The sequence below is a fragment of the Zalophus californianus genome, chromosome X (genome assembly GCF_009762305.2).
Source record: "Zalophus californianus isolate mZalCal1 chromosome X, mZalCal1.pri.v2, whole genome shotgun sequence".
Classification (NCBI taxonomy): domain Eukaryota; kingdom Metazoa; phylum Chordata; class Mammalia; order Carnivora; family Otariidae; genus Zalophus; species Zalophus californianus.
Genome location: NC_045612.1, coordinates 93,848,418 through 93,869,089, shown reverse-complemented (window position 1 = coordinate 93,869,089; position 20,672 = coordinate 93,848,418). Strand labels below are relative to the sequence as shown.

The window sequence follows — 20,672 nt, the reverse complement described above, 5'->3', positions numbered from 1 at the left end:
GGCTATGAAAGAAATTTCTGGAATTATATTTCTCCAATGACATATACTAAAAAGTGTTATGATTTGTGGCACAATTTTAGAAGTTTTATGTTTAATTTTGAACCAACATAAACAAACCGTAAGGTCCAGGTTGCCCGCTAATTCATCAGTTTAGAGAATATGTGTAGACCAAATAGCACTGTTTTTTTCCTCCAGGTTGTACTATTTCTAATTCATTTTTATTTTTACCTGCGGAGTGAACAGTAAAATTTAAAATTTGGTTTATTACAGATGTGTAATTATTCTTCACACTGACCTGTTCCCCAGCCCTGTTTCTACCCCCAAAAAGGAAGGGGGACTTTAGTCTGCTACAGTTCAGGATGAGGGGGCAAATGGAAATGTGGGGAAGAGAGAGACACACAAATTCCTTACAAATATATGTCTCAAATTTCAAAAGGATACGTAGGCAGTTATACATGTCCTGAAGAGGTTTTTCATCAGCAAAGAGTCTAGACTGCACCAGCTGATGGATAAAGTTGATTTGCATACTATGAACCAAGGCTCGCCCATCTTCCATTGGCAGGAGAAAAGAAGGTGGTTAATCAGAAAAGTGTACAGATCATATTATACTACCAACTAAGGAAGAGTATACTAACACAATTAAAAAAAAAAAAGAAAAAAGAAAAAAGAACTGAAGTTATCTATCGAAACCAGAGAACATTATACTTGAGAAATACTAAAGCCTCTACGGATAGGTAGGTAGGTATGATCATCCTAACATCTGCCTCAAACGACAGGATAAACTGCTGAACATTTATTATTCTGCAAGAATGTTTCAATAATATAGAAACACCAAGCATCTGAATTACTATTTATGATTTAAATCTGTATTTATGATTTACCTCCTGTTTCCTTATCCTCAACTAGAATTTCTAGCTTGAGAAGACGCCATGGAACATCTGGATCATCTCCCATCACAGTCAAGGTGGCTTCAAATTCTCCCTCAACTCGAAACTTCACCCGGCCATTTGCTTTTAGAAGAAAAACATGATTACTTGCTAGAAAATAAGCAGCTTCCTGCTAACCTAGAACGTTCAGTCTAACTTAGAAATTTTAAATAGCTTGAGAGTTCTTTCCTAAGTGTCCAAAGAATTCAGTAGTTCCTGCATAAGCAATAGCCAAAGGCAGTTAACACTTCTAACATCAACTAACAATTTTCTCTTGAGGCGTAACTCGGGGGGCTTCTTCTCTCCTCCAGTCCTAGGTGATCTCCCTGCTCCCAGCTTCACATACTAGCATTTTATCTCCAGGCACTAAAATTTTATCCCCAGGTACTAAAGAGAAAAATGATCGGGATGACAAGTCACATATTTGAACACCACCTGAATTGCAGGCCAAAACCTCAAAATAGTATTTCTTCGAACGAAACCCCAAAAGCTGTTTAAAAAAAATTCTAACAAGTCAAGTCTTTAAAAAAAACTAAATAAACTTCAGGTACATACCAACTGTAAGATTTGCTAACTGAGGAGGAAGATCTGTGGTCACAAGCCGATGTCTAAGAATCTGATTGAGCTGGTGAAGTGTGGCTTGTTTCTCAATCTTGGTAATTGGGTCTGGAGGAATAATTTTATCCTACAAAAAAAATTAAGTGATTTTAAAATAATGTTACAAAGAGACACAATCTTTACCTGCGCCTGTCTTAACATAGTATTTTTGTACTTTGCCCAAGAGAATCTCAACACTCATTTCTGCGGTCTACATCCAATAATAGTGACATGACCATTACTATCAGGCTTTAGAATGCCAATGATTCCACTAGTCACCCAGCTAAGTCAGTAATACAACACGATCTTCTTCATGCTCTATTTATGAGACCAAGTTCATGTCACTAGATGACTTCCACCACTTCTTAAAAGTATAAAATATAATAGCACCAAGTCAGTAAACAACTACCACAATAGTACTTAAAAAAAACAACCAACCTTCCAAAAAGCAACCAGCATGTAGTATTTTCACATCTGAAATAGATGTAAGTTAATGTGCACATGTTTAACCACACACAGACACACACACACAGATTCATCCATTTTGATAGTTATTCACATTCTGGCCCTCAATTTATTTCAAAAAACCACAATTTTAGTTATAGAAAAACAAGTGAATTACATGAAATAATTGTTTTAAAAACAGAGAATAGTTGTTTTGTTGGGCTCCTTAATAACACAATAGACTTCATTGCCAAACTCTTCCAACTTTTAAGAAGGGGAATGTTGAGCAATGCACTTACCCTAATGCAGGTGGGCAGTCGTGGGTAAGACCCAGTAGTCAGTACATCAATGGCATACGGGATGGCAAAACTAGGCAGGCGTGCATGGACTAGGGCATCTCTAGCTAACGAGGCTAGGCGATCAGCAGTATCCACAAACAGGATGGCTTGCTGATCTAAAAAGCTTGAAATCATCTTTAAAGCAAAGGGTAAATATATTAAGCTTCATTGATAACAAGCTGCTTTGCACTTCAAATATCATTTATTCATTCCAAAGTAAACTTTGAGGGAATTAATAGTTTTCCACATTTTGAAACATTTCTTCAAGAAATTTCCCAGTAATGTGAAGAAATATTTAATACATTTGCATTCGGCATTAAAAACAGTAACTTTCTATCACTTTAAGTAAAAGGTTTTCCAATTTGTTTCTCCATCCTTAACATTACCAGTACATTATCAGAAGTTAGGAAAAATAAATAGAATAAAATGCTTTTTACTCTCCTAGACTTCTGGAGTTGGCTGGTAACAAAGTAGTTAAAAGCATGGACTCCTAGACCCAGACTGCCTTAGTCTCAATTTTAACTCTGCAACTTACTATCCCAATAACCTTAGGCAAGTCACTTAACCTCTCTGGGCCTCAGTTTTTTCAACTGTGAAATGGAGATAATGATTTCCAACCTCGTAAGGTTGTTCTGAGGATTAAGAGCTAATGCATATAGGCTTGCCTAGGTGGCTTAGTCAGTTACAGCGTCCAACTCTTGGTTTCGGCTTAGGTCATGATCTCCTGGGTCATGGGATGGAGCCCCGCATTGGACTCTGTGCTCAGCAGGGAATCTGCTTGAGATTCTCTCCCTCTGCTCCTCCCCCTACTTGAGTGCTCGCTCTCTCTCTCAAATAAATAAATAAATCTTTTTTTTTAAAGTTATTACAAAACCTTCAGAACACTGCCCAGAACACATAAAATACTCCATAAATGTTGCCTGTTGTATGAAATCTAGGCCAACTTCATGTCAGAAATCCTTTCCATCAGTTCTCTACTGAATGCATTTCATAAGGGTACCTGAACTAGCAGAGCTCATCACGGAGCTGAAAACTACTTCCTTGAAACTTTTATCTTCCATTTTGGAGAAGTAATGTCTCTTATGTCCTTCAAATAGGGGAAGCCCATCCTATCTCCAAGCTAAACATCCCAAGTCACTTCATTTAGTCTTTATCTCCAAATTTCTCACTCACCACCCTTGTTCTGCTGCTTTGGAAATACTCCGATTTATCAGTGGTCAACTTAAAACATGGTATCCAGAATTAATACCACATCACACCTACAATTAATACCGGTACACAATGCCCTACATTTTCTCAGTATTTCCATACTCATTTTTATTGTCTGATCTTCACAACTCTAGGAAATAGACAAAACCAGATAATGACTATCACCTTAGATATGAGAAAATTGAGACTTAGGTTAAGACACCTGCCCAAAGAAAGCCAACAATCAGAGAAATTGGAACCAAAAAATGTTTCTTCTCTTAGACTGCCCAGAAGTGCTACCTTGCATGACTACTAAAATGGATTTCTATCAATAACAACAACATTAACTTATTAGCAGCAATGACAGTGCTAACACACAGCAAGCTGGGAGTCCACTAAAAGGACTTGATATTTTGTACATGAATCTCTATCAGGCAAGGCCCTTTTTCCATCCTGAAACTAAAGCAGAACTGTAAGCTGTCTGATTCTAACACATTAAAACCATTTGGATCCTACTTCTCTTAACCTTTTTTTTTTTTAAGATTTAAATAAATCTTAAAATCCTTATTTTAGAGAGAGAGAAAGAGAGAGAGAGAGAGCACGAGCAGGAGGGACAGAGGAAGAGAGAGAGAGAATCTCAAGCAGAACCCACACCGAGCATGGAGCCTGATGCAGGCTCCATCCCATGACCCTAAGATCACTACCCGAGCCAAAACCAAGAGTCAGATGCTCAACTGACTGCGCCCCTACTTCTCTCAACTTCTGAGCTGGTTTTTACTCAGATTTAGATCATCCCAAGTCTCCAATCCAGGACACTGTAAAAATGCCTATCAGACCAAAGCCAAGGCCAAAGAATACCAAAGACCTCCCTCTGGGAACACCTGCATCAACCCTAGTGGGGTATTACAGTTCATCCAGCCCACATTGCTCCACCTTAAACGTGGGTAATTAATGAAACATTCTCAACACCACTCTGGCTCAATTCAAAATACACTAGCTTCAGTTATACTCCTTTGACTTAGAAATCTAATGAATAAACATAAAATTTTAGTTTTGAGTAACTTAGTTTTTAGTAAAACTATACAGGTCCCTAATGATCATCACATTCTTTTTTTTTTTTTTAAGCACTCACGTGCCAGCTGTTAATATGGTTAATATTCTCCTTTCAAATTTAACTGAGCACTTCATAAACATTTCTCTAAGAAAAATACATAAATGGCCAAAAGCACATGAAAACATATTTGACATCACTGGTCCGCAGAGAAATGCAAATCAAAACCACAATGAGATACCAGCTTCACACCTAATAGGATGGCCACAATGAGATACCAGCTTCACACCTAGTAGGATGGCTAGAATCAAAATGTCAGACAATAACAAGTATTGGCATGGAAAAACTGGAACCCTCAAACATTGATGGTGGTAATGTAAAATGGTACAGCCATTTTGGGAGACAGTCTGGCAGTTCCTCAAGTGATTAAACATAGTCACCATATGACCCAACCATTCAATTCCTAGGCATATACCCAAGAGAAATGAAAACATATGTCCATACAGAAACTTGTACATGAATATTTACAGCGACATTATTCATAACAGCCAAAAACTAGAAGCAACCTAAACGTCCACAAACTGATGATAAACAAAATATAGTAGATCCATACAATTCAACTATAAAAGAAACGAAGCACTAACTACTACATGCTACAACATGAATGAACCTTGAAAACGTTATGCTAAGTGAAATAAGCCAGTTACAAAAGACCCCAAATTACGATTCCATTTATATGAAATGTTCAGAGTAGGTAAATCTACTGACAACAGACTAATGCTTCCTTAGGGCTGCGGGGGGAGGGGGCACTTGGAGGTGACAGCAAAAGGCTACATATTTTCTTTTTGAGATGATGACAATGTTCTAAAATTGACTGATGGTTGCACATATCTAAATATACTAAAAACCACTGAAATGTATACTTTAAATGGGTGGATTGTATGGTATATGAATTATATCTCAATAAAGCTGTTTTTTAAAAAGCTCCAGGAATATGAGAGATATTTTTTTTCTTAGATAAAACCTGATCGAGACTGTTTTATCATTAGAGTTATAAACTGTATTTATACATTATACACTGTTACACACTTAATATGTCTGGTATGGCTAAAGATCATTATCTATTAAGAACCTCAAATGAGACTAGGTAAATAATCATTAGGTTGAGAACAGAAGAATCAAAACATGAATAATCCTCTAATTCTCTAGTTGATGGACTTAATGCCTGACATAAACACATCTGTGGTATCTACATTCACAAAACAAAAATACCAAAACTTTACGTAAGTACAATATGAGACTTTATTCAGAATGTGACTTATCTGAACAGCCAATTCAAAAAACTAATAAAAGAATGCTGAACTATGAATTAATGAAAGATGAATTACAATACGGCTCAATATCAAAACCAAGAGTTTTGGATTTTCCTTGACATTATGTTACTGAAGCACAACTCAGTAGTATTAAACAGATAACTGAAATACCCATGATATAATTAGGGATTTAACACCACGTTTGAAAGACTGAACACTTGGATTTGATATACTTCAGTGACACCTAACTTTCATTGCAAGTTTGAACATTTTTAAGAAAAGATTACCCCAAGTTAAGTAATTATTGAAAAGAAACCCTAGGCTTTTCAGAAATATTATACCATGCTTCTTCATTTCAACCAAAATAGATTTACTACATTTGGTGTCCAAATTTCCAGAAAAACGAATTATAAAACTTTCTGATAAATAAGGTTGGTATAAGTCTGTTTATTAATATTTATAATCACAACTATCCTTTAAATGATGCTTTTCAGTGGACAAAAGACCTTCTGAATACAAACTTTAATTTCCCTATCATACCAACAGACAACAGATGAATCAAAGAACATTTTCCCCTATGAGAAAAACAGTATATGGGGTACAAAATATTCTCCCACTAAATAAACCTGTGATCGAGGTTGTATTTCAGAAGGATGACAGCTTACTCCTATGGACAAAAGATACATGGCTGGAATTTATCTTGGTAGAATTCTTCTAGCATTGTCACTAGCTTAGTTGGTAGAGCTGGAATTGAGTATCAACTTCAGTGAAAATTGGGTTTTATTTTTAACTTAAAAAAATTATTATTCTAGAATTTACAATTCTCAACTTCTTCACAACCCCTTTTCTCCTTTCACTTTAGCAACTTTCACCTAGGCTCTGTGTCTAATGATGAGGAACCCAGTAGAACCGAGGACAGTGAATGCAGTGGCTACAATGGAGGGGAGAGGTCAGGATATCACATGTGGAAACACAAATGTGTCCTAGATTCCTTTCTGATGTGGGATTTTATGGAAGAGGCAAACCCTGATAGACTTGCAAATATAAAAGTACTATAAAAATATTTTCAACTTAGCTTGTCAGGGTGCTAAAAAGAAATTTATTACAGTACCTCTATACTGACCAGGTGGCTGCTCATTTTAATTTGTAAACTTTAAGAGAATTTGAAAAGAACTCAAATAAAACTGAACCAATGTAAAGCTGTTTTTCTGCCTTCACTGATAAAAACTGATAAAAAAATTTTTAATGTTATTACATAATTGAATGAAAAGAAAGTATGAGCATCAGTGTCAAGCTTAGAGAATCTACCTACTTTCCAAATGTAACTGACAGTGGCTAGAAGGTTACTTGCCTTGTAGAGCTGACCTCAAAGTGAATAAATGCTCTCATTGTTTTAGGACTTTATTCACTTTATGATTACTCTACCCTTTCCAATATGAATAAAGGGTACTCTACTCTCTTTCCACTCTCCTCACAGGAAGTGACCGAAGTAAAACAGAAGGGAGTAATCATGTGCCTCGTTTGTTAACACGGCGCCATCCTCCCCAAGTTATGAGCTCATAACTTGGGTTTCTTTTCTTTTGGTTAGGGGGCGGGGGAGGCAGATTTTAGCATCTCTGGTATACTTCACTACATGTCCCTCCTCTGAATTCAAGAGTGATTTAACAGACAAAGCCTATGAGCTTCTTGGGGGCAGGGGCTGTGCCTTTCTTAAATCTCATCTGCCATATCCTATGCCCTGTGCTCACTAAAGGGTTTGGAGAATCAGTAGATGAATAACAAACAGATAAATGCTGTTATCAGCTCTGTGACCTTGAAGAAGCCATTTAGCTCCTAAGAACCTTATTCCAAACAAGAAAATACCAACTTTGCCATGCTCAAGAGGGTTTTCAAGAATCAACAGGCAAAATTCAAGGAAGTACTTTGCACACTCTAAGGAAGCGTACAAATGTAAAGCTATTTCCCCCCTATAGTTTAAGTCTCATATTTAATGTCTTCTAGAGTAACAATGTCTCCAGATACGACCTACTCTCTTTTCCTGCTCGGGTGATCAAATACTAAGTTTCTACAGAAATATATTACACATTTTTCTTTAAGATTTCACTTATTTATTCGAGAGAGAAAGCAAGAAAAAGCACGGGGGCGGGGGCAGGGAGGGAGGCAGAAGGAGAAGCAGGCTCCCCGCTGAGCAGGGAGCCCTGAGGTGGAGCTTGATTCCAGGACCCCAGGATCATGACCTGAGCCAAAGGCAGACGCTTAACCAACCAACTGAGCCACCCAGGTGCCCCTACACATTTTCATACAGAAATAGGATTACTCAAGTACTGTCTCTCAAAACAAATCAATAGATATAAATTAAAGCTAAAATTAGAAGCTATGTCTATTATAAACTGACATCCCAAAAAGTTATTTTATATAAAATAAAATCAAAAGTTTAACTCACCGCACATTTTTCCACCTTGCCAGCATTATTAGCCCATTTTACTAAAGCTAATAGTCGAACAAAGAGTTGACGTGTCCGGCTAGCAAACTGCACTATTTCTATTTTCCTATAAAATAAAACAATTCTTAATGAACCAACATATCTGAAAAGAGTATTTCACAATTTATTTCATCTGGGCTAAAATATGAATCAATCTTTGTTTACAACCATTACAATAAAATGAACCACCTAAGGTACTTACCTAAATATGAATTATTGTCACATTTTGTATACTGCATGCATTTTTATTTTCTACTTCCAAGTAATAAATCCAAAAAAATGTTTTAGCAATAAACCACCATCACATTTTAAAAATTAATTTTGTGTGACAATAAAAGTTGTTTACTGAACTATACCCAATTCACAGATATAAAAGCACAACATAAAAGTTAACTAGGTCACAGAGAGGAACAAATTAAGAGTCAGGAATTTCATAATTAAGACTATGAGTTATGAATTTGCAACCTTTTTGTTACGAGAAAGGAACTGAAACAGATCTTTACCAAAGCTTGAAAGTGTCTCACTTCTACAAAAGCAAGGGCCCATTTCCCATCTTGCAAGAGTGTGATTTAAACACCTGAATAATCAAAGAACTATGCAACACTTTACCAAACTAATTTCAGTGACAAACTTAGATATTAAATCATCTAAACAAAGTTAAAGTAAGCTGAGCACTAAAAATAAAAGCTAGATGGTCTGTCCATATCTATTTTTATGCTATATCCACTACGATGCTTTTTCTCTCAATACTCATCAGTATTTTCATCATCCCATAAAGCCTTAAAAGCTTTGTCAGTATGTTAGCTAGACCTCTCAATTTCCTGACAGCTATAAAATTGAAAATCACTTTCATAGTTTACCCTAAGATACTGAAAAATATATTCGACAGGCCGGGACTGATGACAGGACCCAGCAGGACATCAACCTCCCTCCAAGTGGACTCTGACCTATATTAATCTCAGTACAGCTGTTCAATGGCCTACAGATCCAACCCACATCTCTGTATCTCACCAATAGCAACACCATGAGGCAATGCACCAAAATAAAAGCTTTTGTATAATCCTGATAAAAGTATAATCCTGACTGAGGACTACAGAGTCTAACTCCTAGCGAGAGCATGTGTGCGTAGCCCACAAAAAAACCTGAAAAGGCTTCCTTAAGATTCAGCCAGCAGTATGATTATTGGTAGAACAAAGAGAAGAAGCAAGGGCACAGATACAATTAAGACTCCTTGCCAGTGTCTGTGAAGGATCTTAAGAGAGGTAACAAGCAGAGCATCACAGGCAAGACTGGAGCACAGCAGAAATAGGAAATATACATTAAGACCTGGCACCATCTCAGTGCTGGGAGCCCCAGTACTCAAATTCCAACTCAGCAATGACTTAACAGAGCACGTGAGCTCTCTGCTCTTCTCCTAGAGCAAATATATCTGTCTATTATTAACTTGGTTCCCCAAATGATCTCCTGTACTGGAAAGCAAACACCCACCTTTGTAAACTATTGTAACAGGACTTTTTTGACACCATGCAATCTCAAGTGATCAGCAGCATGAGTCAGTTTTTCAAGGCCCAGTTTCCCTTCCCACCCCAGAGCGGACAGAAGAAATCCGGATTTACATTTCCTTCCTTTAAAACTGACCAGCCAAACCATAACAAAAGTATGCTTCAACGGTCTCTCCCATCTCTACCTTTTTGATCCAATTCCATCAGAAAGATAGCTGGTGGTGGGGGTGGGGAGCAGAGTCACTAATAAATCTTCCCTAGTGACTTGGTATTTAGGAAAAAAAAAATTAACCAAGGAGCATAAGAGTGCCAGAGACACAGTCAAGTAGCCTATACTGTGGCCAGAACTTAAACCTCCATCACAGGATTACTTTGAAACCTTAATTTATCTTGTTCCTTTGGCCTATGAAACAGTGGTGTTTAGTTATGTCTTAAGCCCCAAACTCCAACTCAATCAAAATTCAACTATGAAACGGCAATAGCAGTATGCAAATGTCGATTCTCTAAAGACATCTAATAGCATCTTCATAGCAAACGGTAAATCAACAGCCAACTTAAGTCAGTCTGTTCCTCAGCTTCTTCTATTAAGTTCTATACCTTCTAGATCTTCCTCTCCCCCTCGGGGACTTAACAAAGTTTTCAGAACACAAGGTCCAGAGCTGGTCTACACCAATTGTCAAGGATGAGGAAATCACATTTCCCAGGGTTCCCTAAACAAATGGTGTAAAACATCACCCTAGGTTCTCTGGACCTAGGTTTCCAATCCACAGCCCTACCCTTCATACACATACATACATACACACACACACACACACACACACACACACACACACACTCTCTCTCTTTCTCTCTTTCTCACATACACTCTCATAGATATACCAACACAGACACAGATTTAAGGTTTTTTTCATACTCACCTTTCCACATCAGATTTCCTTGGCAGTCTAAGAGAAAAAAGAAAAACAAAAGAAATTGACTAAATATACACATACCTCATCAAACTATGATAACGGTTTTTATTTTGATTCTATTACACACCTTAGTGTTTCAGAAAAACTAGATAAATAGCCACTACAGGCTTATGTGGCTACCTACTCTTTTTTACGAGTTTCTAGCAATATGGCTATAAGGGGAAAAACCAACAAAGAACATTCCTCCCCATTCAAGATGGTCTAAAACGTACTGCATGAACCTCAAACATTTAAAAAGTTCAAGTCGTACATTAAACACACTACTATATCATAGTTAGAGAAAATATTCTTTTAAAACCAAAATAGACACGGATGCAGAATACTAGCTGCTAGCCTCCTTGTATCCAATGGAACCTTGCTTCCAAGAAATAATCTCTCCATGTTTTGTCAGGATGGGCAAAAACTGGAAGCTAAGCACACAAAAGGACTAGTGTCAGCCAATGGTTTTATGGTAATTATGATGTTGCATGGTGGTTAGATGTAAATGATTACTTTTAAGCTCCAGTAAGGTTTTGATTTCTTTTTTGCTAGTTCTCCAGTACAACAGCCAGCAACCAATGTCACTATTTTCCCTGGTAAATTATACCATTTAACACTCTCACGTCCACTGATGCTTACAAAGGTCCTGATCTGCCTCCTGAATCACCACATTCTGGAAACCTCTATCCCATGGCTCAAGATTCAAAGGCCTGAGCAACTCTAAAGCCTCCTCTACATCTAATCCCTTCTTGAAGAACACACACTGAGCCACTTAGATTCTCTTCTCCCACCCACGGGCCACAGGTGCAGAAAAAATAAAACCAGAGTTCGAGGTACAAGGAGAGGAAACTATCAAAATGAGCTCTGGCTTGTAGTTAACAATAATTCTGAGAGTAGACAGTGAGATAGAAGTTGAAGTTATGATCCAGGTGATAAAGGAAACTAGGTACAAGCTGGAAGGGCCAGTAGGATCAGATGAAGCAGAAATTAAGGCCTTAGAAGACTGCAAGGAAAAACAACTACTGGCAAGTTCCTCTACATGTGAAAGCTCCCGAGAACACTCCCTTTGAGAAGCCACAACCCTCGTCCTCAAGGGAAGGAGAATGAGAACCATGAATGCAGGTGTGTGCATAAGAGACAGACAGAAACAAAAGAGGAGAGCCTCTGGGGGTAGAAAGAACAGGAAACATTATTCCAGCTCTTCCCACCTGCCCCAGAGATCCTAAAAGGATCATGTCAGAGGCGGAATCATTTCGGGGACAAAGATTAGGCTTTGTTGTCTGCATCCCTTTCCTCCTAATTCCTCCTAATCTATTTAAAATTCCTTTATGGATAACAAATCCACCATTAGGGGCAAAAGCCCTAAAATGCAAATTTTTGGAAGTCACAGACACTTTTTTTTTGTTTTAAGATTTTATTTATTTATTTGACAGAGAGAGACATAGCGAGAACAGGAACACAAGCAGGGGGAGTGGGAGAGGGAGAAGCAGGCTTCCCGCGGAGCAGGGAGCCCAATGTGGGGCTCGATCCCAGGACCCTGGGATCATGACCTGAGCCGAAGGCAGACGCTTAACGACTGAGCCACCCAGGCGCCCCACAGACACTTATTTACACTGAAGTGTAATAAGACAAGTTTACGTGACTGAGATCCTAGCATTTTCTAATTTTAATTAAAACAGGTTTAAAAAAAAAAAAAGAGTAGAACCTAATTCCCTAAGAAGTCAAGGCAGAGTATAAACTCTCAGATGAGAGCATGCGTGTTGGGGAGGAGGTGGGGGTAGACAAGCAGAAGCGGGGAGGGGGAAACAAATCTGTGGCCAAAAACAAACCACTGAAATTGTCAAGGCGGTCCTTTTTACTTTCAATAGTTCACAAACATCAAATATGGCAGAAATAAGACTATAAAGTAAACCTAGAACACTAGTTTTACATCAATACATTGATTCTGACAGTTCCCACCTGGAACAAGGAAAAATACATGATTTAGGAACTCCAAGGTAAGCTCCTAAACTAATTTGGCTAGCACAAATCAAAAGAGAAAAGAGTTATTTTATATACCCAAGTATGAAGAGCAGGAATGTATTTTCCCATTAAATACTCCATGGTCTACAATGGCAATTCTAAAAGTTCATTTGTTAATGTATTAAGTCAATAAATACTTAGTTAATCCCCAACTATGTGCCAAACTATGTTCTAGGCCCAGGGAACATAGCAAACAAATAAAAATTCCCATCCTCATGGAGCTTCCAGTGGGGAGGAGGTAGACAATAAATTATTGGTACCCAGTAGCGATAAGAAAAAAACAAAGCAGTGAGACAGCAGGGGCAGAGTGCTTTTCATGGGTGGTCACAGAAAGTCTTTCTGGTAAGTTCTATCTGAACAAAGACCTAAAGGAAATAGGAAAGCAAACCACACAGATTTCTGGGGGGAAAACAAAGGCCCTAAGGTGGGAGTGTACCTGGCACTATCAAAAAACATCAAGAAGGGTAGTGTGGCCGAAACAGAATAAGCAAAGAGGAGAGTATTAGGAAATGAGGATAAAGAGGGAAGGGGGAGAAGGCACAGACCACACACACATGTCCTGGTTTGCCCAAGACAGTCCTGGTTCATGCCTGTTGTGCCAACATTTTTTTAAGATTTATTTATTTTAGAAAGAGAGAGAGCACAGGCAGGAGGGGCGGAGGGAGAGAAAGAATCTCAAGCAGACTCCTCACTGAGGATGGAGCTCGATCTCATGACCCTGAGATCACGACCTAAGCTAAAACCAACAGTCAGATGCTTAACTGACTGTGCCACCCAGGTGCGCCCGGCATTATTATTAAGAACACCATCTTTCATGCTCAAAAGTGTCCTGATCTGGACCATAAGTTTTATGGTCATTCCAAATACAGGTGACTATAAAACCTTTTTACCATAAGTGAGATGGAGAACCACTGCAGAGTTGGGGGCAGAGAAGTTTTAAAAGGATCGTCCTGGCTATTTTATGGATGACAAAAACTGTAAAGGGGCAAGGGCAGCAGTTAGAGATATCAACTGGCAGACTACTGCAGTTAACATGGGAGAAGAATTCACACTTGATGGAAATGTTGAAAAGTGGTCAGACTCTGAAGTCAGAGATGACAAGACTTGCTGATGTACTGGGTATGGGACTGGAAGAAAGGAATTACTCCAAATTTGTGGCCTAAGCCACAACAGGAAGAATGGAGATACTCTTTAGTGAGACAAAAGAGGTTTGGGGCGGGGGGGGGGGGGGATATATCAAGTGGAATTGATTGAAATGCCCATTAGGTATTTAAATGTAGGCATCTGGATATAGGGTCTGGAGTTCAGTGGAGAGGTCTCTGCTGGAGACAGAAGTATGGGAATCATCATCATATAAAGGGTGCAGGATTAAAACTATACACTTACTCTACTGCAATAGACATTTCTTTGTAACTAAGTTGTAAAATAGGAAGAACACAATATAATTCAAAAAATTTCTAGAAATCCTCTATGAAAGAACAAATTATACAATCACTGATAGCAGTTTTCAGCATTTTTCTATAGCTATACATTGGGTAGGTGATCTTTACATATGTGAAATTTTTTCATAGACACTTAAATTTTCATGAAATCCAAGAGTAATTGGTTCAGAGAAGTATATTACTAGAATAACACCTAATCATGACAGCTATTTAAGTTTCTCGTTAGACGGGGAAGGCTTTTTTCTGTTCCATTCAACAAAGTACCATATGTCAAAATTGAGTGAGAATGATGTTTTACAGGAGTAAGTGGAACCTATTCTAATTCTTTCAGTCATCCGCGAACAAATATTTTAAGTCTCTGGTAAGAAATTACTATGCCACTTTACAGCCTAATATCTACATATTAATGCATACAATTGAAAACACTGATCTGGAGTGTAACAAGATAAAAGATAAAAACTAAATTAAGTAAAAACTTAAAATTCTTACTTTTTCTGAACCTGGATTTAAAATGTATAACAGTAATTAAGGTATATATACCCCCAAATTTTATAGTGCCTTTTCTTCACACACTGAAAATTAGTGTATTCTGATCCTATTTTGAAGGGATTAACAACCTAATCATATCCCAAGGCATTTCATTGGTAACTTGATTTATAAACTCCCTACATACTCCAAGAGACAATAACAGAAGACCAGTTACAATAAATCTTTTACTTACACTAAATGCGTTAAAACTTCAAACACTCTCAAACATTTCAGGAAAAAACAAACCAACCTTGGAATCCAAAATTTTGGATTATTTTATACACAATAGATCCCCTGAGTTCAAACTGTCAGAAACAATTACAACCTAAATTTAAAATGTACCGTCAAGACGCTGTAAAACAGATTTCCTGTCTTTGGGAATTCGAATATTATGTATTCCTAAACCCTAACCTTGGGCTTTCGGCTAAAAAGCTTCCAACCAAGAAATCAATCGGGTTCTGCTGGCAACTCGAGCAAAAACCCCAAAGATGGGATTTTCAGTGAGTCTAACATACATAATTAACAAGTCTCCGTTGCTCCATCTCCAGAAAGACCCCAAATGCAAAGCTTTTCCTCCACGTCCACTGAGCCCCAAGAGTTCAGAAATTCTAGACTAAGTAGCCCAGAGGAAAGGAAAAAACAGCAGCCCCGTGGGGAGGTGCTAGCCTCTCTAAGCCGGTTGGGCGGGAAGCGAGGGGGGGTGCTGGGGAGCAGGCATGGGTTTCGCGGCACTTACAGGTCCGTCAACACCATGAGCTCGGAGTAGGCCCGGTGCAGAAGAAATTCGATGAGGGTACTCAGCCGGTAGCCCGGACTGGCCGCGGCTGCAGCGGCCGCCGCCACGGCGGCTCCGGGAGGAGGAGGCGCCGGGGCTGACGCGGGACCACCGCTGGCCCCGCCACCGCCTCCAGGCGGGACCAGCTGGTGGTTCTCCAGCTGCACTGGAGCCATGGCGGCGCAGGGCCGGGCTTGGCGCAGCGGCACAAGATGAAGCCCTCGAGTCTCCCAGGCGCTCGGTCACCGCGCCTAAGTGGGCGCGGGCAGAGTCGCCGCCGCCTACCGCCAGGCCGCCTCCGAACAGGAAGCCGTGCGCCGGCCGCGGAGCCCCGCCCCCATGTAGCGACGAGCCCGCCGGCCCCAGCGACTGGAGCGAGGGGCGGGGGGGGGAGGCGGGGGCAGGCGGGGAGGGCGGGGAAGCGGGGCGGCCTCCGCAGAGAAGCTGCGCCTCCGCAACTGATCAGAGGCCGCTTCGGCAAGCAGCCGCAGCGTCCATGTTGACGGCCCAAAGCGGAAGTCGTTAGGCAAAACGGAAGGGGAACCTGCAGGGGGACTTCCGACAGCAACCTGTGCTTTTTCTCCGGCTGTCCGTCGCCGTGACGCTTGGGGGCGCGTGGGAGTGAGGCGGGGCCGGCGCGCGGGCCGGGAAAGCGGAAGCGGGGGCCGCGCGTCGCCGGAAGCGGGTGTGGGGGCGGAGCCGGCGACGTCACCGCGAACGTCAGTAGTTGCCCCGCCCTTGCCGTCGCCGCCCTCCGGTGCTTAAAAGTCTCCAATTTACACTGAGGTATTTATCAGCGCTCCCCAGTGGGGCGCAAACGCTGCTGGGGAGTCTCCCTCCTAAGATGTTCGTGAGTTGTGGTTCTGGAATCGCAAAGAAATTGTAGCGGCTATTGCCGCTCTTGTGGCTTCTCAGATCTTTGCTCCTCCCACAGTCTGCTCATGCGCTTTTCGTGGGATAGACAACGTTTCCGTCAGTTTTTTTTTTTTTCTTAAGTGTGGGAAAAGATGTGAGAAAATATGTTGGGGGGTAGGAGCAGGGCTGCTGGCAGAATAACTTCACTTTAATGGAGTTGGACATATGCTGCTCTCGTTACCGACCCCCAAAGCGGGAGTTCTACCACAGAAACAGCCCTTAAATCCTCTACCGCTGGCTCTCACTCGGTTCTTGTCCCTGCTCCTGCAGTAGACGCCCTGCCCTCCCAGGGTTTTCAGTTATTTTTCTATGCCCTACCTCCAGTTTTCCCCTTCTAAAAAACACGTTTAGTATTTTGCTTCCTGCTTTAAAATGGTGATTCTCAACCCAGTCTGCACGTTGGAATCGCGGGGCGTCGGGGGGCGGGGCTTTAAAAAATACTTAGGCTAAGCTCATAGATTCGACTTTAAGTGGTCTGATGTGAGATCTGGGTTCGAGGTTTTTAAAATCTTCCTTATGTGCAGCTAAGGTAGAAATCCACTGTTAAAAAGCGTCAATTGCTGCGACCCTTTTATGAAACATCCTTTTGCAGATTTCATATCTGTACTCTTAGGTGTAGGAGATGCCCTTGTTCTTTAAGCTTAAAATACTCTTACTGTCCACTTGTGTGATTCTCAGTCATTCTTGAAGGCCATTCACCTGTAACCTTTGGAGTATAGTCGCTTGCTCCCTCTTTTGTGGCCTTCAAACACATTTACACGCGGTTATCATCATGGTACTCATCAAAATGCCTTAGGAGTACTTACACCCCTTACAGGTGCAGTTGCTGGAGGGCCCAGACTATTATTCCTCCCTATGCAAGTTACCTCAGGGAACAAACATTTTTATGTTAGCTAGAATGGTACCATTTCTTTTGCAGTTGTTTTGATTTGTTTTATTGAAGTTCCCCCCCAACCTTTCTGAAAACTATTGACTTGAGTTAAAAAAAAAAAGCCGGTGGTCACAAACACAGGAAAGGTAGGTGGTCCTACAAGATGGTCTTTAAGGTCTTTTCTAACTCTCAGATTCTGATTCTGTGTGATGTTGATAGGATTTTAACTCTGCCTTATTGCATATATTAAACACAGTTATACACCATGTGTTGTGGTATACATTCTATTTGGCAATAAGGTTCTACCTAGAGACAGTACAACCAACTTGCAAATAAAAGAGAAAAATTAATTGGATGGGGTGGTTTTAGAATAGAGAAGACTTCACCCACATCCATCAGATTAGATTCTATTGAAATTTCTGTGTTTCAATAGATACCTTTAAAAATTGAAAAGTACTTGTTAAAAAGATAGTCCAAAGGAAAACAGGGCAAAGATCAAGGAATAGAACTGTGAGAGGTGCTATGCTTGAATTGTTGGCAATAAGGGAGGTAATATAAATGGAAGCTCCTCAAAGAGGTGATAGCCCACCTCCCAACCTGATAGTGTAGCCACTAGACAAATACAGGAAGTGCTAGTGAAGAAATGAACGGGGAAGGAGAAAAAATATTAGCATGTTTGGCTGAGTTACTAGAGGAATGACTCATCTGAATCACTTTTGGGAATCGTGTAATTTATAATTTTAAAGCCTACAGTACAATGTTTGGCACTGTAGTGTATATACATAATTCTTTCACATTTTTCAATTGTTCCTCTATTTAGTCATCACCAGATTCTGCCACACGTCAGATAGTTTAAGAACTAGCAGCATGATATTTCCTTGGCTCTTCAATTGACCCAAACACTTGGCATCTTTCATGAAGTCAATCCGATTTTAATAAAAGAAATTGATTGCAAAATATGGAGAAATAAGAGAACATTTCCTTTTAAGCCCTCTTGGTGGAAAAATGAAATTGTGATAAATATAGTTTCATTTTGAAGCATACAGCTGCCCCTCAGACACAAATGAATGGGAAAGAGATTAATTTTTTCTTTCTTTTTATGAGATTCTGCAGCCAGTTCCTCCAAAACAGAGATCAAAAGCAATAACTGCATTCATTCAAGAGATGCTCCGTTCATGGTAAAGTTGAGGAAAGGAACTCACAATACTGTGTGGTCTGACCACCCTAGAAAAAATGAGAAAACTTTAATTGTTTTGCCTGTAAAAGAAAACCCAAACTTCTTACTGTGGTCTCTAAAGCCATTAACAGAGTGACCCTTGCCTGCTTCTCTACCACTATCTCCTGCCACTCTTTCCTTCACTTACTATACCTGTAACCTCACTGGGTCTAATATGTGCTGTTTTCTACGGTGTTAGGGCTTGTCCACTGTTCCAAATATGGGAAGCACTTGTTTCCCAGCTCTTCACATGGCTAGCTTCTCATCCTTCCAGTATCAGCATAAATGAGAAAATCCTCAGGGAGGCCTCCCCTGACTATATGATATTAGGAATGTACAAGGAATTTCATTGCCCTACTGTTGAAGCCAAACCATGTGAATGATCTTAACTGTCTCAGTAGAAGAATGGCTAAGTAAATTACTGTATTTCTTTTTTTTTTTTTTTTAAGATTTGTTGATTTTAGAGAGGGAGAGCACATGCACTCATTAGCACACCCTTGAGCAGGGGAAGGGGCAGAGGACGAGGGAGAGAGAGAATCCTCAAGCGACTCCCCGCTGAGTGTGGAGCCGAAGCAGGACTCAGTGGCAGGACCCTGAGATCTGAAATCAGGAGTTGGCTGCTTAACCTGCTGAGCCACTCAGGTGCCCCAAATTACTGTATTTCTATGTAACTGTTCAAATGAAGGAATTAGACCTACATGTACCAATGTGGATACATCTCAAAAACAAAACTGAAAGAAAACACCAATCTTTTTTGATACCATTTCTGTCCATTTTTATTTTTTAATTTTAGGGTTTTTTTAAGATATTATTTATTTGAGAGAGAGAGAGAGAGAGAGCGAGAGCAGGAACGCAAGCAGGGGGAGTGGGAGAGGGAGGAGCAGGCTTCCGGCCGAGCAGGGAGCCCGATGCGGGACTTGATCCCAGGACCCTGGGATCCTGACCTGAGCTGAAAACACGCTTAACGACTGAGCCACCCAGGCGCCCCTGTTTTTTTATTTTTTAAATTTTAATTTAAATTCCAGTATGGTTAACATACACTATTATATTATTTTCAGGCGTACAGTATATTCAACAATTTTATACATTTTATACGAGCCCATTGTGATAAGTGCACTCCTTACTCCTCGTCACTTATTTTATCCATCCCCCTGCCCAGCCACCTCTCCTCTGGTAACCATCAGTTTGTTCTCTATACTTGAGAGTCTATTTCTTGCTTTGTCTCTCTCTTTCTCTCTTTTTTTCCTTCGCTCATTTGTTTTGTTTCTTCTGTCCATTTTTGAAGCACACGAAATAACACTATAATTTCATATATTGTAGTCAAAGTAAAAAATGTAAATGAGGATGACAGCAATTTCAGAGTGGTAGTTACCAGGAGGGATGAGGGATGAGGTGGTGCATTATTGGTTATTAGCTATTTGTTATATTTAATGGGTTTACTGAAGAAATACCTGAAGGAAATGTGACAATATTAGTATCTATTAAATCTGGGTAGGGAGAGATGATTGTTAATATATTCTGTACTTTTGGGGCGCCTGGGTGGCTCAGTCGTTAAGCGTCTGCCTTCGGCTCAGGTCATGACCCCAGGGTCTTGGGATCGAGCCCCGCGTCGGGCTCCCTGCTCTGCGGGAAGCCTGCTTCGCTTCTCCCTCTCCCACTCCTCCTGCTTGTGTTCCCTCTCTCACTGTGTCTCTCTCTGTCAAATAAATAAATAAAATCTTTAAAAAATATATATATATTCTGTACTTTTCAGTATGTTTGAAGATTTCATAATTTGTTAAAGTTTAAATTAAAGTGTTTCTATTAGTATAATTTACACAAGCTGCCATAACAAACCCCCAAATCTCAGTGACTTAACACAGTAAGAGTTTATTTCTCATGCTCACAAAGTTCAGGAAAGATGTACCTGATGGAGAAGCCCATACTACCCTAAGCTCTAAGTAATAACCCAGAGATTCAGGCTCCTTCTACCTTGGGAAGTCATCACTCTAACTGGGAGATTTTTTTATGTCCACCCAAATTCCATTAGCCAGAATTAGTCAGATGGCCCTTTTAAAGGCTAGGAGCTGGATCCATCTATGTTGTTTTAAATGGCAAAACCTTATTCTTTTT

The 20,672-nt window shown here is 40.0% G+C and overlaps 1 protein-coding gene across 2 annotated transcripts in view; it reads right to left on the bottom strand.

The window, feature by feature from the left end:
* MED14 (mediator complex subunit 14) overlaps positions 1-16,057 on the bottom strand; it is a 73,059-nt gene extending 57,002 nt beyond the window's left edge. For both annotated transcript variants that reach the window (XM_027608711.2, XM_027608712.2), the window contains exons 1-7: positions 15,520-16,057; positions 10,759-10,785; positions 8,301-8,406; positions 2,267-2,440; positions 1,482-1,611; positions 882-1,010; positions 442-549 (exon numbers count right to left, since the gene is read on the bottom strand). In XM_027608711.2, coding sequence (XP_027464512.1) covers positions 442-549; positions 882-1,010; positions 1,482-1,611; positions 2,267-2,440; positions 8,301-8,406; positions 10,759-10,785; positions 15,520-15,734 — 889 coding nt within the window. In that variant the 5' untranslated portion in view covers positions 15,735-16,057. The remainder of the gene's footprint in view (positions 1-441; positions 550-881; positions 1,011-1,481; positions 1,612-2,266; positions 2,441-8,300; positions 8,407-10,758; positions 10,786-15,519) is intronic.
* Positions 16,058-20,672: the final 4,615 nt, after the last annotated feature.